The following is a 25,692-nucleotide window of genomic DNA, read 5'->3' as shown; positions in this document are numbered from 1 at the left end:
TGCCTCCCTAAACTGGGCTCCTAAGTCTGGTCACCCCCCAGTCATGTCATTGTCAGGGGAAGGGGACAGGGTGAGAGGGAACAGTAAGTCAGCCTGTGGTTGCAACTGATCCTGGCTTACCTCCCGAGGCTCCTCTGCGCCCTCCGCTAACGTTGGTCCCAAAGGCTGGGGGACTGGAGCGGCTGCCGCCAGCATTGGCGCGGTCTGGCTCCGGGTAACCGCCGCCACTGCAGCGGGCTGGGGCACACGGTCATAGGTGCAGGTCATCGGTCCCAGGTTGTTGCCCAAAAGAATTTCAGCATCCAAACCGGGTAAAACCCCCACCTCCCGCACACCCTTGCCCACCCCCCAATCCAAAAAGATGCGGGCCACTTGCAAGAAACGTGGCTCTCCGTCGGCCACAGTGATCTGCATCCCAGGGCCTGGGAGCAATTCCTCTGGCCGGACCATATCAGGTCGGACCAGGGTCACTGCAGCTCCTAAATCCAGCAAGCCGACTGCTTGTCGGTCACCGACTGTGACCGGGGTGAGATGTTTGCTCCGGCCGGCCGTCTGCTGCAGGTCTGCACTGAGATGTCCTCCGCTCCTGGCTGAAGGCACCGATGAAGCCGGGATAGGGGTGACATGGGACGTCTCGCTGGGAGTTGTTTCCATGACCGGTCCTGGTTCTTTGGTGGAAGCCACCCGCACGCTGGCTACTGGCTTCGCAGCTGGGGTGCGTTGCCCCCGATGGGGTCCGTTGGAACGCAGGGGTTCTGGGCAATCTGGTCTGAGGTGACCAGTGCTGTTACAGTTGTAGCACCGGCGCTCATGCCGGAGCTCTCCCACCTTCTGTGAACTGCTGCCCGCAGGCGGCTTTTGGGTCCACTGGGGGGTATTAGCAGACTTATTGGCCGGCGCCGGCACTGCCGCCACCTTGGCTGGTGCCTTGGCGGTCATCTGGGACCGGCTGACCACATAGTCATCTGCCATCCTTGCTGCCTCTGTGTAAGTCTTGGGTTTCTTGTCGTACACCCAAGCCCTCACCACTGGCGGGCACTGCTGCATGAGCTGCTCCTGAAAGATGAGGTCCAGCAGGCGTTGGTAAGTCTTGGCCTCACAGCCCTCCACCCAGTGTAGCCCGTATAAAGCCATGCGGGTCACATAGGTGACGTAGGTCTCCTGAGGCTGCCTCTCCTCCAGCCGGAATTTACCCCGGTAAGCTTCAGGGGTAAAACCGTGCTGAAATAGCAATAGTTCTTTCAGGTGGTCAGAATCATCAGCATTCTCCTCTGTAAGCGCCATCAATGTCTGCTTAGCCAAGCCGGAGAGTAGCGGGTCCAAGCATGCAACCCTATGCTGGGGAAGCACCTTGTACCGCCGGCACTGCGTTTCAAAGTTCCTTAAAAACGTCGATCCGATCAGTGCCTTCCACGTACTTGGTGAGACTGTGCTTGTCCAGTTGGAGTTCATCTTTGCGGGGTTGGACCGGGGGGCAATAAGCGGGTCTGTTCACTGCCATAGAGATAAACTTTAGCCGCTCTCCGCTGTCCCTCGGTCTCCCCACGTTGTAATCAGTGCCAACATTTTGGGGGTAAATGGACTGGTGGCCGCAGCCATCAGTGCCCCTCCTGTCGCACTTGTCCCGGGAGGTGCACTCGTTCCCTCCCTGGGATTCTGCCGCCCCGGCACTGGGTTCAGTCCCTGATCTCCGGGCGGCTGTACAAGGGCGAGCTGAGCCGTATCCTGAGACTCTGCACGCTCGGCTTCATATTCTGTGATTGCGGCAATCATGTCTGCGACCTCCTGGTCCTCATATTCCAGTCCATAATCACGGCACTTGTCTTTTAGCTGAGCTCTAGTCCTCAGGTAGTAGACGTTTTCCGCTTCACTCATGGTTCTGGGTCGCAGCAGGGAGGTGGTGTGACAACTTGTGTTACTTGTTGCACTAACGTGTATCCAATATCTTTAGTCCCAGGAACTTGCAATTAACATCAAGTTCCCACTATATTACAGTATCCTGCAGAACACTAGTAATACAGGTCCAGTTCAATCCCGCCAGCTGCCACCAGTTAATATACAAGCCTGTGACGATAGCCTATGACAGGTTGTAATTTACACCAAATACTGGGTTTGAACTGAACGAGGCTTAGATATAATAAATTGTATTTATTCCTTTGGATAGGTGAACACACGATATAGTACAGTAACAAGACAAGAAATACACTTACTTTGGGGATGGGGGATGAGAAGTATGTTGCATAGCAATTCTCTCGCAATCAGGTAACAATTCAGATGATATCAGAAGACAAAGGATAAAGGGTGGACAACAGTTTATAAACCTTTTGTAACCCTATCCTTAACATTAAGTACAGGTGATTGGTCTTCAATTACCTCTAGCCACTCATTAACGTGGGAACACATTTTGATACATGCCCCCCCGCTAGCTGGTACATGCGCATTAGAACTCTGGGGTCTCATTTCTGTAGCCCCTCATCTGCATCAGGAATGCCAGCTAGTCTACCAAATTGGATTCCTGGCAGGATATTCTTTGTTGTGAGGTGTGAAATGAAACACTTAAAGACTGCTCTGGTTTGAGCCGTCTCCGCCCTCAGGTAAACAGTAAGGGTGACAAAATCCTTTGAACAATACTTAAGTCCTAGACATTGGGTCGCCTCTCTGGCCATATGCTACCCTGGTATGCAAAGGAATTTCCTCTGGGTTTTATCCCTGCTTTGGGACACAGTATGAAAGATAAAACACAAACATATTAAAATATCCGGTTCCGTTGGGTCCAACAGGTCCAAACTTCCCAGTTCTCAATGCCGGAAATGGGACACCCTATGATCCAATTTGAGACTTGCTACAACCTTCGGAACCGGAGTTACACAAATACACCTTAAACCATTTCCTATTTTAATACAAAAAAACTCCGCTGTAAATTAAATCACGTTTTTTCACAAAATCCCCATTGAAAACAACGGGCTCCGCCGCCATAGACTTTCAATGGCAAACCGTTGGCGGCTATGGGAATCCGCCGCCATAGACTTTCAACGGGGCTGCGCCGCCGTTGAAGTCAATGGGGGTTTTCCGCCATAGCCGGTCAATGGAGATTGGCCGCCATTTGAGTCTATGGGAGAAGTCCCGAACTTTCAAGGGGGTCCATACTCCGTCGGGTTGGTCCAAGAGGGTCAAGGATGGTTCTGCAGCGATGCCGGAGCAGTGACTGTAGATACCCCAAACCTTGATCCTCTGGACCCTCCGGAACCGGAGCTATGGATTACCAAATTTCAGCTTTTTACACTTAGCCGTTTCCTTGATCTGTTTCTGCCACCGCCATTGGAACCTCTAGCGCGACCCGCTCTTCTCGGTTCGACCCTTATCGGGGGTCCAGGATACGGGGACCCGGTTGTGGTCGAGTGGGGGGAGGTCTAGGAACTAGGGGCAAAAATAATTTTATTTCTATGTGCTCTAGAACTGTTTATTCCCACGCCACTTGTCGTTGAACTTGACTGTTAAGTGATCAAAGCTCTCTTATTGAAAATATATCCGCTTTGCGGTTTTGCGGTTTGGATGGCAGCCAACTCGTTCCTGGAAAGCTCCTTCGAGGGGTCTCCATTGAAGTCAATGGGCCCATTGACTTACAATGGGCATTGACTTACAATGGGAAACCGCCGCTCCTCCTCTCGGATGCCATCTGCTGGTCTTCACAGGAAACAGGACCCAAACAGCAAGATTCGCCATTGAAACACATGGAGCCCCAATGGCGGCCTATGGGACCCTGCAAACTGGTGCCTGAAAAGGCGGGAGAATTACACAAAGGGCTATAATCACTAAACAACTATTAACCCTTGTGCTCCCGGATGGATCCTAGTGTATGTGTGATGCAGACACTGATTAAACCAAATATTACAATGAAACATGGGAACAGGGGAATACACATTTTCATGTCATAACAAGGGTTAAATCACATTTCTGGACCTCAGCCCAGTTAACCCCTTGTCTCCCTGGTGAGGTCAGGGGATGGCCAAATGGGGTGCAACCCCTTTAATCCCAGGCCACCCCCTTTCTCCCTCTACAAGTTTATTCTCTGATTTTTTTATTTCACATGTAGCTTGCTAACCACCACCAGGTTTAGCAGTAATTTGTATCACAGGTTTCTGTCATTTTTGTGACTCTCCTAGAGTTTGATACACTTTCCAGGCACTAATTTATGTTCCTTTAAGCATTATTCCTCTTGTCCCTTGAGGTGTTAGTCAGGAATCTCCCGCCATCTTTTATATATGTTCTCCCCTGTTTTTAATCGTATTAATACATTTTGTTATTCCTTAGTATACCTGTGTGTTCCCTTAGGGATTCTTTTGTGTTTTTGTTCTATTATTCTCTTCCCTGGAGCACCGCTGGCTTCTATTACGTAAGGACTCATCCATGGTGGTGCTGAGCGGGTGCGCGCAATCACGCTGGACACGTTGCGACAATGCACGTGGTCTGCGTGAGCGGGCGGGTGCGCCTGCTGGGTGCTCAGAAAAATTGATTTTGCTGCTCGTAAGCGCATCCCGTGAGCGGTTCATCCAATGAGGGCGATCCAGCTCCGTGATGTCGGGGCCGCGCCCCCAGACGCATGTGCACCTAGCCAGACAGAAAAAACTCGGCGAGCAGGGCGCAATGCTGGAGCGCCAGCGCGCCCGTTTCTTACCTGGACGAGGCCTCAGAATGTATGCTAGCTTTTGGGTATCTTAATATTTTGGCGTGCGTGCGGTAGTCTGTGTTTTTGTATATATATCTATATCTAGAATCCACAGAAGCAGCCGGCACTCCACTTGCAACTAGAAAAAATTGGGTGCTTGTCCCATAAAGCAATAATAAACCATACGGTACCGTTTGAAGCACGAGATCAGGAGACAGCACTCTGGTAAGTTTGATCACAAGTTTTTGTATTGAAAAAGACACATAAACCGACGTTTCGGTCCCCCAGTGGGACCTTTCTCAAGGTGGTGCAATGAATGCAGTGCAGAGTACATATATATAAAGCCCAAAACCCCAGTGCTGCTGAAAAACACGAATCACAGAAAATTAGCATCACCTGCCTGTGTGCCCTACAAGCAACCTATCACTGGGAGAACGGTGGCCATCTTGAATATATTAAACTGGTAAGTAGTACTAATGTATTAATGAGCATGCGCATAGTCAATGACCCATGTGAATTAACTGTTCGCATGAACAGGCTGATGGGCAGAATGGCTGGCAGGGAAGCAATTACCGTGGAAGACCTAATGTGCTCACCAAAATAGTGCAGAGAATCGTGTAGGGATAAAAAAAATATATACAAGTGTAACCCTGCTTCCCATCACTTGGCAAGCTGTTACTCTGTGCTGTGTTACCTGCTGACTCACAGGGCGTGAGCCTCTGCCACGGAGTGCCAGGGGTGCATACAATATGTATATATATATAGGTTCGGTGCAGCGCCTCCACCTGCGATAGATCCCGCCAAAGGGGGAGTTAATCTTCGCACGAGCTCTATACAAGAATTTCTCTCACACGACCATGTTATAAAACCAATCTCGTTTACTGATAAATCAACCTTACAATACATTACATGCCATGACATTCCAGTACGCTGGTACACAACATTTAACACGCCAAGGAGGACGTCCACATCTATGCGCCTCGGCGGACGCCAACAGTACTTTCTCCCCAACCCCGCCACCGGGTGTTCCCACCCCGTGTCCAAATCTGTTAATCAGTTCTCTCGCTCCCAATGACAGTGTGTATGTGTAGGGGTGGCTGCGCAGCCACTAGGTCTTAGGTGATTGAAAGGGTAAAGTTGGTGCACTTGATGAAATACCTGCCGAGCACTCCGGTGCTCGGAACTGCTACGGTTCTTCAAAAAGAGTCTCTGAGGGTCCCACGCTACGATATGGGGCGCTTCTCCTCGATAGGGTAGTCCTGAACACAGCAATAGTTTAGGGGGTAAAGCCCTTACTAAGGGTGTCCCTAGCTCAGCTTGTCTCTACGGTGACTCAGGGCTAACTGGGCCGGGGGCACCTTGCCTGCGACTGGGGGGTACAACCTCCCAGCGCAGTATCTCCGTCTCCTCGTCTCACCACAATCTCCTCCTCACGTGCGCACCACCACTGCCTATATCTCTGGCAACTCCTCCGCCCATAGGCTAAACGCGCTCACCTGACCCTCCCCGTGGGGGCTGCTGGGTCAAGGGACTGCTCCTTTCCCGCCAATATGTATCCTCCTCCTTCGCGGGCTTTTGCAACTACTCCTTGCAAGCGCAACCTCTCATTACTCGGGGTGAATCAGGGGTCACGGCTACACAAGAATGACGTGGCATGCGGTAGTCTGTGTGTTTGTATATATATCTATATATATAGATATATATACAGAAAGTAAAAGTCCGCAGCACACTCGAAATAGAAAAATAATTATTTAATCTTAGAAAATCATCAATCACAAAAAATCAAGCTCTGTGTTGTCAGTGAGGCAAGAGCAGAATATATAGGGAGAACACACATAGAAAAACCATCAACTTCATAATTAACAAACCCCAAGAAGCTGTGTATGTCAAAGATAGGAGGTACAAAAACTAGCACGTAGAGTCCTTCAAACATACACGAAATCATGGGGAAACCCCGATAACTGGTCACGTGTATACGATGAAATAAAACGGGTGCACTTAGCATGTGCATGGACTCAAAGGAGCTTAATGGTGATGGTTGATACCAATCGGGTAGCAACATAATAAAATGCCACTTTCCCAAATAGCATCCCACCAACAGATAACCAATGCTAGCATCCTTAAGCCGTATAAAGTACACTCCTCAGAGACCCGTCAAGTCGTAGTCACGATTTAGACCATGGGGATGGAAAGTCTCCAATTTGTGTATCCAGTACGCCTCACGTTTTTTTAAGGGTAAGAACCCTATTTCCTCCACGCCTCGGTTTCCAGACGTTATTTAAGTTATGTGGGTGAAAAGGTGGAGGGTTTTTAGTCACCTTTTCACCCACCATAACTTAGATAATGTGTGGTGAAGACCTACTCATGTCTTAAGTTGCAAAGCCAGTACAACCAACCTCACACTGATTAGACACACAAGGTCAAAACAGTCTGTCTGTGAGTGGGTTTATTGACTTTGCATCTCATCCCAGGCTATGTTTAAAAGCTGTTTTAAAGCAGCATGCATTGGCTTAAGGGTTTAACCATGTAATGTGGTCTTGAGACAAAAGGTGGCACTGTGCTCAATTGCATGTTATTTCCCAGAATCCCTTGCTGCAGTGGAAGAACTGTATACTAGGTGATAATGGTGAAAAGCAGGGTTGCAGACCTGTCTAAGAGAGGTGAATGTGCTCACAAGTAATATTTTTATATGATAGATAGATAAACTCTGCAAAAAGGTGCACAAACACCTCCACATGGCACCGTATTGCTTTATTATAAGCAAAATGGAATTAAAAAAGTCTAAATAATTGTACTCACTAGATGAAAGTTCTTTACAGTAATCAACAAGTCCTTTGCATCCTGTTGTCAGACTGTTCTTTGCTGCGTTGATATTTCAACCTCCCCAGAAGGGATGGGCGAAACTGTCAAAATCTGTTCCTTATTATGAAGTCGTAGTAAAATTATAGGCATTGATTGGCTACTGTAGGTCACATGCTATGTTGATATCCTACGATAATAATTTAGTGGCCCCCTGGCGACTATAGATGGCGCACCACTTCAGTTTTAAAAAATAATGATTTTTATTTGTCAACGTTTCAGTTCAACCCCAGACCTTTATCAGGAGTATTACCACTTGTCATGATGAAATTCTGATATTGAACTGAAATATCACATGCCTATAATAATTGATTAAACCGTTTTTGTTACTCATTTACAGTACACAGCATATGTTTGTTTTTGAAGTGCCACATACAGTAAGTACAGGCATACAGTAGCATGTGACTTTCTTCCCTCAGATGACACAACATACCCCATTATAACATACAGTAGCATGCCTCAGCAATTTCATGGATTCAATGGCAATTTTAGTACAGAATATGACAAGATATCCATCTACTGTATATCTCATCAAACAGAACAATGAACAATCGTTACAGCTGTAATTACCTTTGATAACTTTGACTACTGTAGATGTCATCCCCTTACCATAAAACATAAAATATGATAGTAAGTACAGTAGCTTTCTCGACTTCCAAAATTAATTTAAATGGAGCTGAAATCTTATTGCACAAGGGAAAGACAGATGAATACTGTAGCATATTGAAATATATATTTAGTCTCTTTCCTGTTTCTTCTTAATAAATATGTTAAAAGGTATAAAACATGCAGCTGTTTTTTCATGTATGAGTATCATGAGCATATTACAGGCAGTCCTCAGTTATCCGACACAATGCGTTACTCAAAATGGCGTTGGATAGCGAAACGTTGTAAAGCGAAACACGGTTTCCCATAGGAACACTGTTTAAATGAAAGATTCCGTTCCTGAAGGCATTTTTAACACTAAAATACACCAAATATTTTACGCAGGCAATAAGATATGCAGCACACACATAAATTATATAGTGTATATACTGTATTATATATACAATATAACATAATAAATAATATATTATATTGTATAATATAATATTATATAATATATATATATATATATATATATATATACAATCTTACGGCGCTTTGCAACGTTGTTTATGTGTATGTGTGTAACATACACATAAACAACGTTGCAAAGCATCGTAAGAGCGTTGGATAAGCCGTTTTGGCATTGTAAAAATGAACATAGGTGTAACGGGTATTCCACCCCACCCAATCTCATATATAGTGTGGGTGAGTAGAACATGTAGTGTTACCGGTGTGGTGCGTATACCTGTAGGCTTACAGGAGGTCTGAGCCTCCGCTAATGAGAGCCTGGGGTGAATCCTCTGGAACGAATCTTCTTTCAGCGCCTCCACCTATGTAGGATTCTAGGGAAATGTAGAATGACCCTAACATAGGAACCCACTCAGAAACCAGATACACCAGTATTAGGGATAACAGGTTTACTGAATGAACAAACACTAATAAGGACAACTATTACATCATCTCTAGTACCATCACAACAGTATAACATCCCCACACGGTGCCCACAGCCCAACCCTTGTCCCGTGGTCAGCGCTGCCACTATGTGTTAATAGAATGTTATGATCTGTTGGTGCACTTGTAGAGTACCTGCCGAGTGCTCCTGCACTCGGGCCTGCAACTACTTCTCAAAGGATCTGTCGACCTGGATCCCGTCTGATCCGGTGCTGTGAATCTTTGCTTGGGGTCCGCCAGGGGTGATCCCACCCGGGAGATAGTCTTTATCTTTGAACACCGACTTGAGCCCACGTCGCCTTATGGGAACTGCAGCATCCGCTGATCCCTATCTCACCTTGGCACTACATGACAGGGTCCCTAACCTAGGGCCTGTCCCTGATGTACCGCAACCTGAGGTGACTTGTGGAAAACTCCTAGGGCCTGCGGGGTTAATAACCTACCCCACTCCCTTATCTACCCAAGTCCCTAATCCTCCCTAACACTAGCTCCTAACTCACTAATCCTAACACTAACACGCCTGCAGCCGACACAGTTCTCACAGTCAGCCTGCAGACAGTAACACACGCTGCACACACACTGCACTCAGTACACGCAGCGTCACATACAACACTCAACACAGCAACCTGGAACCCGCAGAAAACACCCTGCACACACTGTGCCTATTTGCCAGTGCGCACAGCACTACCCACTGTGGCACTGCCAAACCTGCACCTTACATACACTAAGGGCGACCTCCCTATCTAGGGCCGTCCCTTATCAGTTACCCACTAACCTGGTGGGGAGTTGGGGCTTACCTGGAGGGTGAGGGTACCTATCAGGATGCAGGAGCTGCACTCACTCCCTGCATCCTTCCTTCCCCTTCAGCTCCGCTGCTCCAACTGACGTGACTCATGCAAAGCCCGGGAAAATGTATCTCTTTCCTCCAGGGCAGTCCTGCAGCCCTATTGGCTCCTATCAAGCACCTGGTGCCTGCCTCGCTATGCCTCATGGGAATTGTAGTCCCGAGGCCCCTACAATAACATTGAGGCCGCGTGCGTGCCTTCCCTCTGCCTACACAAACCTGTAATGGCCGCCGCAACCTCTCACTAACTTCCCCTACTCTCGCGCGACTCTCCTGCGCCTTCCCTGCCCTCACGCAACTGTTCCCTGGCTCTAGGGTTCTCCCTGCGCATGCGCGACTCTGCCCTGTCTCTCGCAGCCTCCCTGCGCATGCGCGAGCTAACTGGGCCGCCGGGGACTCACTGCGCATGCGCGAGTTGAAGCGCAATGGCGGCGCCCTATCCGCCCGGCTCCGGGAGCGCCGGGAGCCCTGAGATGCGCGTGCGGCCTTGGCAACCGGCCGCACGCGTCCCCGGCAACCCCCGAGCCGGGACCTGACCGCCCTCTCCCCTGCCACTGCCGAACGGAGCCGCCATTGGACGCGGCGGCCCCCGCGATCGGCAGTCAGGTGAGGGGGGTGCGGTAGCACTGGGGAGACCTGGCTACACTGGTATGCATTGCATAGCGTTGGATAAGCCATTCGATGTAAAACGAAGCATTGTAAAATGAGGACTGAATATGCAAAGCACAGAATAATTTTCAGTGCATCCTTATTATACAATGGCTTACTAATTGCAATGTTTGTCTTAGTGGCTGTAGAATCTGTAAACATGCTTAGTATATTACATTCAATATTGCAATTGACATTCTGTTCCGGAAACTCAACCTTTACTTATGATGAACTAAACTAATATTTTGCAGATGTGCTTTTTTCTAGGCTGTAATTTATTTTTAACTGAAAGGCACAGTTAGATTTAAAACAGTACAGCAGTATCACATTTGCTGCCAGAGCTGGAAAAGCATTGTTTAACAATGCTTTGCTGCCCCTCTGCCAGAGAAAGGGTTAAGGTTTTCTAGTATGAATGTAAAAATGGAAATACAGTGTGTCTGCTCAGTAATGCATTACAACTTTTATGATAGATTAATAACAGAACTGCTTTGCTATGCTGTATCACTAGTAGGAACAGTTTCGAAATCCTAGTAATCTTGTAAATGAACATACAAGCCAGTTATTCAAGATCGTATAAATATAGTAACCTGTAATGCATAGGGTCCTTTATACCCACTGATATTGAGTATAATTAACAGTGGGTTATTCATTCTTGAAATGCTGTTGGACATTGATTTTATTATTTGTATTTTTTTAATTTATTGTTTTAAAGAAAGAATTGGAATTTCCAGGTGATGCCTGGCCTGTATAGCTTAATGTGTTTTGTAATACGATCCAAGTATGGTCTAGTGTACCTATAATCTTACAGGAAATCCCTTAAATCTCCACCATTGCGGAATTTACAATTAAGGCAACCATACATTATTAAGATGAAAGGAGAATACAGCTTTATGACATGTTTCATTTTACAGGCATTATTTGAAAAATGTATAACTTTTCCCATTCTTTACATAAACTTACACGGTATGGTTAACATATGTTCAAGTGAAGCAATCAGAACCAAATACTGTATAGTTCCAGTGTCTAACCAACATAATCGTGCTCAGTGAGCCAGAATCCTACCCTTTGGTCTCTTCCATTCCTAGATGCCAACCACCTGCGGTGTTATAGTTGGGCTTGTGGAAACCATATAATTATAATTGGCTAGTTAATTTGGCAGTGCTTATATTGGCATTTAAGAACCTTTTAAAAAAAACAAAAAAAACCTTATATACCCAATGTTTTTCACCTGTTTGAATAGAGTGTAAGGCTTTGTATACATTATATGCTAAGGAAGACTGCTAAAATTATCTGAATTTAGTAGAAACAATTGTTTTATTAATGTTCCCGATTTAGGTTTAGAAACATACTCAGCCCCCATGAAGACTTAAAATGTTAGCATTTCAAAAGTGATTATACAGTATGAACTGCTGAATGCTACCTAAATAATTTTATGAATCCAGTTGGCTTGATGTGAAGTTGCCGTTCACAACTTGCAATTTTTGTGCACCAGCTTGGCCCTGTTTGATGGAAGACTTTGATGAATAGTCTTAAAGGGCCATGGTTTGTATGGCAGTTGTAAGCCGTAAGGCACCCAGTGGCCCAATTAACTTGAATCACTTCACTTGAATGAGCTGTAGGGCACTTTGCAGTTAATATGACCCCAAGAATCTAATGGGCCAATGACTTATAGTGCCATAAACCTGGAATCATAATGTGATAGCTTGTGTAGAGATCACATGGTTGTGATCTGCCCTCTGACATCACACACAGAAGAGGAAATTATTTTCCATTCATGTCCACCGCTCACTGAGAGTTTGTGTATGCCGAGATTAACACTGAATTAAATAAAATAAGGTTATCAAATGCAATTATTTAAGGCCGAATTAGCTATAAGGTACTTATTAATGGTATAATCTAAAAAGGATTTTTAATCAATATCTCACCGCAGCAAAACTGCACTAGATTTATCAAGGAAAAGTCACTGAAAGCAATGTCATTTTTTTGTATTATAAATCTGATGCTGCAGTATGGCAATTAGGAAACTTCTAAATAGACAGGATCCTTGATGAAGCCGAAGCCAAATCTGAAGCCTCGGCGAAACACAAAGGGCATTTGATTTTTGGCTTGAAAATTTGAGGATATTATACAAAGGAGAGGCAACCGCCCTGAGGTCTTACAATCCCGGAAGTGAAGCTGATTGAAGATGCACAGTGTACAAGCTGGTCTGAAGCAGCAGAACCGGAGAAAGAGACGTTCGGTATTTAGGCAGAGTGCAGATGTATAATACACCATTATAAGCCCGTTTTTATTTGTGTGAGTGTATTTTTATATTGTGAAATATTGTATTTGAGAAGCCTGTTCATTGCATGGTACAGTGCATGCGAGTGCATAAGATCTTGTTAGCAGACACTTAGATATTATTTAAATAATATTACACCATTTTGTTATTTCTTTTTTGCACATTCCTTGGAGAAAGTGTCTCAATTGACAAGAGCTGCATATTATCGTAGGGATTGTATTATGCCACATTTCGAACACATTATTTTTCACTATTTCAATGAGAAGGTTCTGTTTGAGCTTTTGTGTTTATTAAAAAAGATCTCCATGGCTCATACTGTATCTGAAATGGAACAACCACTTCTTTCTCCACGTTCCCAATTCAAATTGACTGTTCTATTGATAACACATGTTTCATTTATTTTATGAATAAAACAAACACAATGCAATTGTATTTAAAAACATTTATTTGAGTCAAAATCGGACAAACACATTTGAGCTTACAATGAAACCAAGAGGATATGTCCTTGAAAAGTTATAGCTGTTGAAACATTTTTGATTGGCGATATATAACCTCAATACTGGCCAACTTGGTTACCATAAAAACCAGTAAAGAAACTTGTTAAAATGTGCAAATTGTGTATATAGTGCTGTGTTACCATTGCTACTAAATGGACACTAAATACATATGCAAATTACGTAAAGCTTTTTAAAGTACAATAAAAATACAAGTTCTATTTGTAAAAAAAAAGCCATTTGAATGGCTACTTAAACATTCTCATTATGCAAATTCCAAAATACTGTATGACAAAATTATGAAGACGTTCCTTTGTGAAATACATAGGAATGGCTAGTGATGAATTATGAAGAACAAAATACAAATGTATAATACGTACTGTAGAACATTAAGAAATATACTGTGCATAAATGATTTTGCATGTAAACTATGCTTACATTGTAAGCCCCCTCACGTTTCTTCTAGTTAGACTGCAGCAGAAAGTCTATTTGTTTCTCAGGTGCAGACAGGGAATTAAACTGTATTGTTTCCCTTCTCTATTTTTGTATTATAATGTCATTGTTGTGCTTGTAACTGATGAAAATATAATATGCCAGGTGAAACACTAATGAATCATCGAAAAATCTGTTAAACCCAATGTTTTGCTGTAAATATAATAAACAAATCATTTATTGCTTGTAATGAAGATTAATAAACCAATATGCTAGGAAAGCGTCATCATTAAAGCAGCAGTCCCACTTAGATGTAACAATTTTAAAGCCCTCATCCTCTTAATTCAGACTCAATACTATGAAACACGCAATGGAAAACCCAATTTGTAGTGGCATTTGGCAGATGTGTTAATATAGATATTAACTCATGATGAAACATTAAAGAAATCTCTGTAGATTCATTTTAGATTTCATGTTGTATCACTCCTGCAGTCAGTGTACACATTCTTTTTTTTAAACTTTAAAAGGGTGTAGCCTACAAGAGTGAAGCCCAGTTGCCTGCCTTTCATAAACAGCAATCCTTTAATAATGGTACAGCCATTGAAACATTTATATAGAGTTATTGATTATGTACTTTATAAAAAGAGAACTTAATTCAAATGTCAGTTGCTTATTTTTTGTTGCCTGCTATATGTGATAGTCCCCATAAAACACAATGGAGCTCGATTACTTGAGGTGATCTTCCAAGGAGAAAATATATTACTCATTATTAAAGGTAAAGCATATAGCCGATGCAAGTTCATTTTAGTTGGATGTAAATAAGAAAAAATATCTGCAATTGTTGTGTTTTTTTTTTGTTTTGTTTTTTACAGATTGTTTGCGAAAGATATTGCAGTTAGATAGTAATACAAGGTATGAGATCAGGTGAATGGGACTGCAGGGACCCCTGCTGTGTTAATCCGTTGGGCCATTAAGAATCTCACTGACATGTTGAGGCAATGTTGAGGCATTTACTGTGAGACTGCCCCAGAATTTCGCAGGCAAGAGTTCTAATACTGGTGGCTGCATCTGTACCTTGATAACTCTGCAGCGACACACACAAACTCTACAGCAGACACACAAACTCTGCAGCACACACACCAACAAACTCTGCAGCACACACACCCACAAACTCTGCAGCAGACACACGCACACACATTGCAGCAGCCAACCACACACACACATTAGATAGACAGAAACTGCAGCTACGAACAAACTGCAGACAGACACTTACTTTGCAGCTACAAACACACTCAACCCTCCTCAACTCAACTGTATCAGTGGAGCTCTGTTCACGGAGGGAGGGGAGGAGTCACTACCTGGTTTCTGCTTCCTGACAATCCCCTGCCCTGTCTGAGAGCTATTCTGGCCTCCTGACCAATCCCCTGCCCTGTCTCAGAGCTGTTCTGACAAAAGAAAAGCCAATTGGCTAGAAATAAACACTTGGCAAGCTGCCCAAAATTCCGGGCATTACTGAATGAATAATGCCCGGAATTTTAACCAATCAGAGAGCAGGGAATTCAATAATGCCTGCAATTTTACAGTTTTAGCCTTTAATAAACATTATCTTTTAGTTACTGCAGTGTGCAGTTAAGTGAATTTCTTTTGGAGGACTTATCTATAGATCTTCGTTTTTCTTTCGTGTTCATTTAGAATCATGGCCTTCTAAACACCATGCTGTAAAGGGGGCAAAATCCTGATTAACATCATGTTATTTGCTTTAGTGTATACTGTGTTATGATTAATGTGTGTTAGCGTCACCTTTAAAGGAGCAATCTCCCCCAGAAGCCTATACGAGTTAAACTTTAATGTTAGCATATTGCCCCCTAAGTACGCCCTGCTCTTTGTTTTTATGCATTTTGTAATGTTAAAAATGAATATCTTAATGTCTAATTTCTGAGTTTATCATGGTAACCTTTAATCTGCACTGGGTTCTGGGGAGCGCTCTGTTTTAACCACTTAATATTTAAAATGCCTACCTACTAAATAAAGCACCAGATTTTTATTTTTTTAAAACAGACCTGGAAAGGGCAAGAAAAAATCACTTAAAAGTAAAAAAATTGTAAAAAAAAAAAAAAAAATACAATGTTGAAAAATAATAGAGATCAGCGTGGGCTGCTGCTTTAAATATGCCAACAAAACTTTTCAAATCTGATTCTACCGTATGACCCTCATTCAATACTGTATGCTGTGAAGCTACTGCCTGGTACAGAAGAAAAGCTCAGTACTCAAATAACGGAGACTAAAATCTTCTAAAGCGCCAGGAAAGCAGCTTCAGACCATATTGAATAAGGGATAAATGCACTAATTTCCAATATAACAGTATTAACTGCTATTGACTTGAATGGCAGTTAATGCAATAACCCACATTGTTGTTTAGTAAATCTCCCCCATTGTTTGTTCATATTGATATTGTTAAATAGACCTTTATAATGTTCACTGAACTACTTTTTCTTGTACCTAAGGACTACTGGTAGCATCTCAACCCTAACAGGCAGTCATTTTAATGTAATCATCATATTTAGTAAAATAGTCAGTTTTACCTATTAGCTATTTTCCTAATTCAATGTGATATTACAGAATTGAACAATGTACAGTAAGCTACACTAACACATGTTCTTTTTTTGTATTACTAGTACAGTTGCTTTTACTATGTAGATTTAATATTAATTTTGGGAGAATTACTATGAGTAAAGCCGTGCCTTAAAATCTACTGTGAATAAAAGATGATATATACGTTTATCTTTTAGATTTTTTGTACCGTACAGTGAGACTAAAACATTTTAATTGGATTGCTGCACAGAGCAACTATATGCATAATTATTTATTTTCCTATATAATTTTTCATGATGACTCAGAGAAAAACCTTTCTGGTTAACATTATAGGTAATTAATTAAACAAATCTCTCAGCACACATATATTACTCACAATGTTGAATATATAAGGCCATACTTGTGAAGCAGTGGTATGTCATAAGGCTGCGTCAACGCTGCCACTGACCGTGCTTGGCATGGTCAGCAGAATACATTTTAATTTGTCCGGCCACGCTCACGCGGCATGCGCTGGGCGCTTGACGAGACAAATTAAATTTACTTTGAGGCCCGCTTATGGGTCACAAGAACTCCTCAGCCAATTAGTGCTAGTCAGTGTTTTGGTCACGCCCCCCCCCCTGCTCGTGCTGACAGAAAAAGTTGCCAGACACCCGAACGCTCATGCTTGTAGAGTTGGTGACGTCACCTTTCTTAAGCATGAGCTCAGTCCGTGGCACGGGGGACCCAGCTTTAGGCACTGTCCGGGGCTGGCCCATAAGTTGTCTCCCAGAGCAAAAAGGTGTCTTACGGAATAGCACTGCTTACAAATATGGGCCATAATGCCCTTTCTGTGTGTAATATGAATATTATTACTAGTCAAATTCATGCTAAAATAGCTCTTAAAATAAACACTGTTGTATTTGGAGAGTGAATAAAAAGCTAATGTCTTCCAGTGTACCCACTCTAGGCATTATATAACACTTCCGGATTTGTTTAAATATGTAAAACATAAAAGTATATGTGTACTGTATATGAATTTGTGTGAATACAAAGATTATTTTTGACAAACTCCTATGAAAGGGTGTGGTGTGTAAACAGTATATACAGATACAGCTCCAGTAACGTTTATTTCATTGCTTTGCACATATGCACACTAGTTAAGACCAATTACTTTTTTTTATGTCATTAATGTAACCCTTTTGATGGCAGAGTCAGAAGGGCAATATGTTTCAGGTGCCGCTGGCAGTGAAAGGGTTAACCAATAAACCAGTGGAAGAGATAAACATTTCTCGTTTTAGTATAAAAATATTAGAATACGTATTACATATGCAGTGGTTGAAATAGACATAGTAAGTAAACTGCAAATGCAAACAAAATCATCTTTTATAAAAACCCACACATTTTCTTTATGAGAATAAGCTCTGCTTACTCTAGAGATTTTTTTTATGCACAATTATTAGTTTGGGGTGGTAGAGAGATGGTAATTTAAGATTATTACATTTCAAGGGTCAAATTCAAAATTTGGGCGAAACAAATCATATGTAAGTAATACAATCAAGACATTTGTATTGAAATTCAGTATTCTGCATAGGATGAAGTTCAATGCTTCTTTAAGTACTATTTACCACTATTTGCTGAGATTATTCATAAAGAATGGAATTTCTATCCAGAGATCCCAAAAATAGTGACTGTAATCTAAAGAAAAAAACATTGTCTTTTGGCACATACTTTATACAAGTAAAATAAATGATTACTACCAAAAAAATGAAGGAATTGTATGGGTGGCATCAGCTTCTGCTGTCGACAGGGTCGAGGCAAAACACAGTTCCTTCCATCGTTAGTCCCATTTTGAACCCCTCCTGTGAAGTAAAACAATTTATGGAAAGTCAGTGGACAGACAGTTATGTTCACTGAGAAAAGCAATATAAGATGATATTGTTCTATTACAATGAGTCCTGTAATGTACAACCAACTGTTTGACGTACTGTATTACTATAAAAATAAACACTTTGTTTGCTTGAGAACGATACACGGTTTTCAATTATAGTAAATGAAGAAAACACACAAAGCGCTTTTTAGACTTCATCCAAAAGGGAAAAAATAATTGTATATATTAAAAAATAAAAAGGACCTTGATATATAAACCAAATTTCTATTAGCATCAATGTAATAACAACATGCCAATTTTGTCATCACTTGCTACATACTGTAGTTCCCTATATGGTCTTATGAGACTTGAGGCTGGTGAATGTAATTAAATATAATAAATCATTTACACTTTTATAGTATTCTGTGCTACATATAAAATAGTTACATAGTTACTGTACATGCAGTAGTAGATGAGGTTGAAAAAAGACATACATCCATCAAGTTCAACCTATGCTAAATTTCGATGACAGATTCTGTATCCTATATCCGTACAGCAGGGCACCGGGTATACGGCGGGTTCCGTTCCAGGGCCCTGCCATATAGTGAAAATCGCCGGAAAGCGGATCCGGCGATTTTCAGTTCTCTGCATGCACAGAACGGCGTTTTTCACCGTTATGCGCATGCGTGGCCTATGGTCTGCGCGCGCAAACTACGGAATGTTTGCGCAGACAGCGGTCTACGCATGCGCGCCGGGCGCACCCGCCGGTTCTGCGCATGCGCGACTGCGGTTTAAAGATGGTGGACCCCTTCTCGGCGCCGCCGTATAAGCGTAACGCCAGGTAACGAAGCGCCGAGAAGCGGGGCCTTCCTGTACTTACAGTATATTTATCCAGAGGATGGCAAACAAAAACCTAAGTGAAATATCATCCAATGGTATATTAAAAACAGCAGCAAGAAGAGACCCCTCTGATGCATTTCGCACGCTTTTTTTTACTTTTTGAAACGCGTCAGAGGGGACTCTTCTCCTTGCTGCTGTTTTTAACGTGCTGTCAATAAATGATTTTGTACCTGTTTGGAGCAGTCCAGCTACTACTTTTTTCCCCAAAGCCTGTGCATCGTCTTATACACCCTGCAAAATCTAAGTAGACCACATGCACTGCATTACCCTGGTCTAAAATTCCTACTTACCTACTCAAATAAACTAATAAGATTAGTTTGGCATGACCTATCCTTCGTAAATCCATGTTGACTATTACTAATCATTTTTTTCCCATTAAATATTCCTGAATATTATCCCGTATTAAACCTTCAAGTAGCTCCCCCACTATTGATGTCAGGTTTACAGGCACCAACTCTGCTTTATGCCAATCTTGTGGTACTGAGCCTGTGGAAATGGAGTCCTTGAATATTAAATGTAATGGTTTGGCTATTTCTGAACTTAACTCCTTAAGAACCTTTGGGTGTATGCCATCGGGTCCAGGTGCCTAATTTACTTTAATTTTATCAAGCCGTCTATGAACTTCTTCCTCAGTTAACCAATTTTTCGTTAATATAGAGGTTGTGGCTTCCCCCTGCGGCACTACTATTGCAATTGATTCTTCCCTTGTAAACACAGAGGCAAAGAATTCGTTTAATACCTCTGCTTTTTCCTTATGTAACCCCTCCCTATTGGGGTTATTATATAGGGTTAAAGGAGCATTCTAGTCAACCACCTTGCTGATGGTGTTCTGCCAATCACCAGGCAGGATCTTAGCCCCACCCCTTTTCTTGCCCAGAGACAAGAGAAATGAGCAGGAGGATTCTAGGACAGTGGCTGTTGGAGACACAGAGAGGCTGAGAGCAGAAATCAAGCTAGGGACCTATGCAGTGAGTAGTTACGGTAAGATAGCCATTGTTATTGTTTTGCAGTACAGCGAAGTGTCCCTTGTAGCTAGGACCTCATTATAGGGAGGTGAATCAGGATAAGGAAATGTCTATCATTAGGAAAGGAGTTTAAAAAACATGTTATCCCAAGAGTGCTGCCCGGCATACAGCCCCAGTAACCCCTGATACAAGTCCCTTCAAGGGTTACTGCCCTGGTCATACTTCTAAGGCTGAGTCCATGGTGACTCAGCCCGTGTGGAGGCGCACTGAGGCTGAGGGAAAGCGGGTGCTTTCCCTGGCCTTGGTTAGTGCGCCGTCCGGGGGCGGGCCAGTGACGTAATGGAGCTGAGGGCGAAACGCTCACGTGACCGGCCCTGTGCTCCAGTCAGCGGCAAAACTAAAATGTTCTTCTTTTCTTGCGGAAGCGTGCGCTAGTCCCTGCTAAAGCCGCTCTCATTGCGGCTGCAGGGGCTCACTGGTAAGCGTGAGCGCGCCTCAGCACGGGTCAGCGCTTAGGCCTAACTATTGTACTGTGCTGTGGGCAGAAGGTGAACGTGATGGAGCACAGTGTTAGCAAGCAGCATCGCCCCATGTTGCCTGTGTGCAATAAGTTTGGGTATAGAGAGAGAAAAAAGACCCCCAGCTGGGACCCTGGAAAGAGAGGATTGAAGAAAGTTATTAAGAACAAGTTTATTAATGCCCTGTGTTAAAATGCAACCAGTTTCAAGTAACAAATGTATCATGCCACCTCAGCACTGCAAATATACAGTTGAGGAAGAAGTTGTAACTATAAAAATATGCCAATAAGGAATATAGTTAATAGTGTACATAGAATACCGTAGACTTCATTTCATAACAGTTTGTTTATAAATGATAGGAAGGTTGCCAAGGTAGACAGGACATCACAGTATCCCTACTAGAGAGAAATAACACTCAGGATCCCCTGAACAGGGATGTCTGGGGTATAATAAATATTCACCAGTTAGTGACTCAGAGAGAAATAAAGCGTTATACAGTAGATATTCCTGGTAACGGTGGACAGGAATAAAGAGTTATGACATCTCTGGTAACTAGGACAGGAGCTAGGGAAGATAGGTAGCTTATGACAACCCTGGTAACTAGGACAGGAAGTACGACAGACATATAGTTGTGACATCCCTGGTAACTAGGACAGGAGTGTGTATAGCCAGTTAGATATATTCAATCCTGGTACAAAAGGGCAGGAATAGGATAATACAGTTTAGATATAGATTGCTATTAAAGAGTAAAGTTATATAGTAGGCAATAGAGAGGTACAGAAATAGAGGTAGTTATTAAAAGGGGTGCACATTGCAACCATAGTTAAAAGATAGTACCAATACCCTAGATCAGCGATGCGCATACTGGGGGGAGACTGTCTGCGGGGGGCGGGGTTTACAGAGGCCACGCGCTTCCCGAAGGCCCTTAAATTAAGTGCCGGGGAAGCGGCGAAAGCCTCTGTAAACCTCACTCACGTTGGCTCCGGTGGCTTCTTAGATGCGTCGCCATGGCAACGCAGCGTGAAATGACGTCGTGAGGTCATGTGACATCATGTTGCCATGGCAACGTGACGTCATAACGCCGGAGCCGAAGTAAGAGGGGGGAGCGGAGAGAAGAGACCTGCCGGCAGGGGGGCACAGGGAAAAAAGTTTGCGCTCCATTGCTCTAGATAACGACAACAGCCTGTGTGTACCTTAATTCAGGTATATTTAACAGTAATAGGCTAGTATAGAGTAAAAGTAGTAATAGAAACAGTTTATAATAGTAGGGACCAAGAGACTAGGGTGTATAGGGAAAGCTAATATTTATATCAAGGTGGACAAACACGTGTATACACACAAGGTGCACTCAGCCCTCAACGGTTTATTTCTCCGTTAGTGACACTACACATTTTTAAACACCGTCACTTTAAGTCAAAACAAACTCATAAAAATAATATCTACTCCTGTCAGGAGTCTAACTCACATGCATATCCCTAGCTGCAATAATGGCTGGCTAAGCCAGTTACCAACTTAAAATAACCCACAGAGATAACATTGAGTCCTTAACTGTGAGATGGGGGACAGCGTCCGATTAGAGCCTCAGATGCTGCAACACGTGCGGGATGGGGGGGGGGCGTCTACCCGAACTGAATCAAGGAGAGCAGCATTCCCCAGCCTCCAGGCTCTAAGAGAGACTGAAGCAGCCAAACTAACTGCAATATATTTCTCTTCCTCAAATTTGGACAGCAGGTGAGTGGAAAAACCAGAAACACTAATCTCTGGCCTGGAGTTTCTATCCCACAGTCTCAGCAACTGTGAAACTGTGGAATTTATCACTTCCATACTAAGTCTGCACTTTCTTCTATAAATTAGACAGTAAGATGCCCATTATCCTGGGACTATGTCACACTTCCTCAATCTCACAGATATTTGGTGGTTTATATCCCTACAATATAAACATTTTCTTTATACTTTTACCTCCACTGATAATTTCTATCCACAAGGTCTCTACATTTTCATCATTCCCTTTATAAACATATTCCCTTATAATAGGTTTAAGATCTGGTTTAACATATAAGCAGACTCCACATCCTCCTATTTGCTCGATGCTTCCGAAAAAGGAAATAACCCTCTAAATTAACTGCCCAGTCATGAGTTTCATCCCACCATGTTTCAGTAATGCCTATGTTATCATATTGCTCCCTTTTAGGTATTAATTGAAGCACCCCCATTTTATCTGTCAGGCTTATTGCATTAGCAAGCATGCATTTAAGTTTTTTTTCAGTCTGTACTAATATCTTATCTGCTCCTGCCTTTCTGCGCCAATTGGGTTTAGTCTTTAGAAGTTTTCTATTATTATCTGTATTTGCTATGGATGTCTCATTGCTTACCAAACTCGCACTTGCCACCATTCTACCTCCATACCCCCTTGCTATTTCCTCATCCCCATCTATTCTATTTAGTTCGTTATCTGTTTCTTGTGCCTCCCCCTCCATCCTAGTTTAAAATCTCCTCCAACCTTTTTAACATTCTCCCCGCTAGCAAAGAAGATCCCTCTTCCTTGAGGTGCCATCCGTCCCTAGCATAAAGTTTGCACCTCTCAGAAAAAAACAAAACCCTCCTTCCAACACCACTTTCTTAGCCATGCATTAACCTCCCTAATCTCTGACTGTCACCCTGGGGTAGTGCATGGCACTGGTAGTATTTCAGAAAATACTATCTTGGAGGTCCATGCCGTAAGCTTTTGGCCTAGATCCCTGAAATCATTCTTTAGGAACCTCCATCTTTCTCTAACATTGTCATTGGTGCCAACGTGTACCAAGAGCGCAGGATCAGTCTCAGCCTCTCCCAACAATCTGTCTACCCGATCCGCAATGTGCCGAACCTGAGCACCCAGGAGACAACAAACTGGTCAGTCCATGCGATCAAGGCAGCAGATTGCCCAATCTACCTTCCTAATAATGGACTCCCCTACCATGACAATCTTTCTTGGTCTCTGAGCATCCAGAGTCCCTTCTGTGCTGGAGGAACTATTCCCCTGGCTGCTAGAGGAATCAGTCTCCCCAAGCGTTGCCATTTCTGCCCTGACACTCCAAATATCTTCACTCAATATAGCAAATCTATTGGGATGGGTCAGCTCAGAACTGACCTGTCTCTTCCCCTTCCCCCTGCTTCCCCTTCTAATGGTTACCAAGCTACCTACCTGCTTCTCACTCACATCGCTACCATCTGCACCACTACTCCCAGCCAGGGCCTGCTCAGTGAGCACTAAACTCCTTACAAGATTGTCAATTTCCCTCAATATTGCAAGTTTCCCCTTCAGATCAGCAATCTCTGACTCTAAAGAGACCACCTTTTCACACTTCTCACAGTGGTACGCTCCTTGGAACAACTACTCCAAGTGCACATACATATAGCAAGATGTGCATTGAGTGGCCTTCTCAATTCTGTTCATTATTGCAACTATGGAGTTATAAGTACTAACAATTAACTGTACTTAACTATACTATACCTTGTTTAACCCCTTCCTTGTTCCAACTCCTTCTGGTGCACACGTAATATAACCAGCACTTGAAATCAACCAGTCACACAGATCAGGACATGTAATTGAGCCCCCTGTGGCTCTTGAGGACTGAGTTTGGCCACCCGTGATACAGATGCAGCGATCGTTATTGAAACAGTTCACGCGGTGTATACCTCGGAATACCCATGTGATGGCGTGGGATTTCTTCCAACCGTACCGCCTTTAGACGCAAGTGCAGAAAATGGCATTTTAGTGTTCTAGCTTTTAAACACCTGAAATTGACACAGTAGCACAGTACTGTACACATTACAATTCATTAATTTCATTGCATTTAATTACACACAATCCATGAAATTCAAACAAAGCAACCGCGATAAACACGTGTGCCTGGAGCGATTGGCGGCGTTAATGCCACATGGAGTACAGCAGCGCACACGAAAACGGCGCCGTGATTTGTTCAAATAACGGCCGCTGCATCTGTATAAGTCAACAGATTTTGTTAACTCATGTTAGCAACTGAAAATTATTGAATAGTACAGTTGAGTTAAGTATATACTGTAGGAGACAGGTCAAATGCTGTTAAAAAAAAATATTATCCGGTCCAAGTTACCAAACTCAAATGGAACTTGTCTAAACTGGAACTGATTGAGTGGTTTAAAATAAGTCACATAGCCGGCTTGTCTCTAATTACAAGACAAGTACAGATTATTAATTTATTCAATGGAATTAATATTGTATATGTAAAATTATAAATGTAATAATGATATTTCTTCATTTGTCTGTCTTTCGGATGCTCGCTATATCTGTGTAAGTCTCTCTGCCAGCCCCTCCATCTCACTATGCCAGCCTCTTTACTGCTCACACTCATACCCCGCTTTTCCCTTCCACCACCAACACTAAATAATGGCACGGGGAGGGAGGGGCACCTTTATACTAGGAAGGAGATAAGAGCCAAGCTGGAAATTAAGACAAGGTTTTGCATAATTTTCTGTCCGGGCCCAGCACACTGATCCGACCCTTGGAATTAACTATGCTTGTGGTGGCGATGTCCGAGGGAGTCTGTATTTCAAGAATCTGGATCCGCTCATCTTTAGCGGATGTAAGCATAAACTGGCATACTGCTTAATAAATTACTTTTCTCTGTGTTTTCGTTACATGAAACAGAAGTATAGCTATTGCTCTAATGGGAAGGGGGGAATACCGAATTTGACATAAATAATTGTACAAGATGTCGTTCTGGAAATAGCTTATCCCTGAAAAGGATTACACTAAAACAAACAGTACAGATGTTCCTTAAGCTAATTTGACAACTATGGGAAAATACTCCCTACAGTTTGATGGTTCCCTTTTGTCAGACAAGCCACACTTACAAAAACATGCGAGTACATATGTTCACTGGAGATGTGTTTGCAATGATAAATTCTGTACTGTATGTATAAAATACTATCATTGTTTTGACAATAAAATATAGGAAAGTCATTAAAAATAAATATGTTAACATAGAAATTATAACTACATATTGTTACTTTATCTTTATGCAGCCAGGTCCCCTTCTGCCCCGCGACTCCCCCCCCTCGTTACCTCCGCTGCCGGGGGTCACTCG

At 43.1% G+C, this 25,692-nt stretch overlaps 1 protein-coding gene across 23 annotated transcripts in view; it reads right to left on the bottom strand.

The window, feature by feature from the left end:
* Positions 1-13,264: 13,264 nt before the first annotated feature.
* The window catches only part of GULP1 (GULP PTB domain containing engulfment adaptor 1), a 479,313-nt gene continuing 466,885 nt past the window's right edge, over positions 13,265-25,692 (bottom strand). For all 23 annotated transcript variants that reach the window (XM_075608428.1, XM_075608427.1, XM_075608432.1 and 20 more), the window contains one exon: positions 13,265-18,193. In XM_075608428.1, the coding sequence (XP_075464543.1) occupies positions 18,122-18,193 (72 nt within the window). In that variant the 3' untranslated portion in view covers positions 13,265-18,121. The remainder of the gene's footprint in view (positions 18,194-25,692) is intronic.

The sequence above is a fragment of the Ascaphus truei genome, chromosome 7 (genome assembly GCF_040206685.1).
Source record: "Ascaphus truei isolate aAscTru1 chromosome 7, aAscTru1.hap1, whole genome shotgun sequence".
NCBI classification, from domain to species: Eukaryota; Metazoa; Chordata; class Amphibia; order Anura; family Ascaphidae; genus Ascaphus; species Ascaphus truei.
Note: the sequence above shows the minus strand (reverse complement) of the source record. Positions and strands in the feature narration are given on the sequence as shown.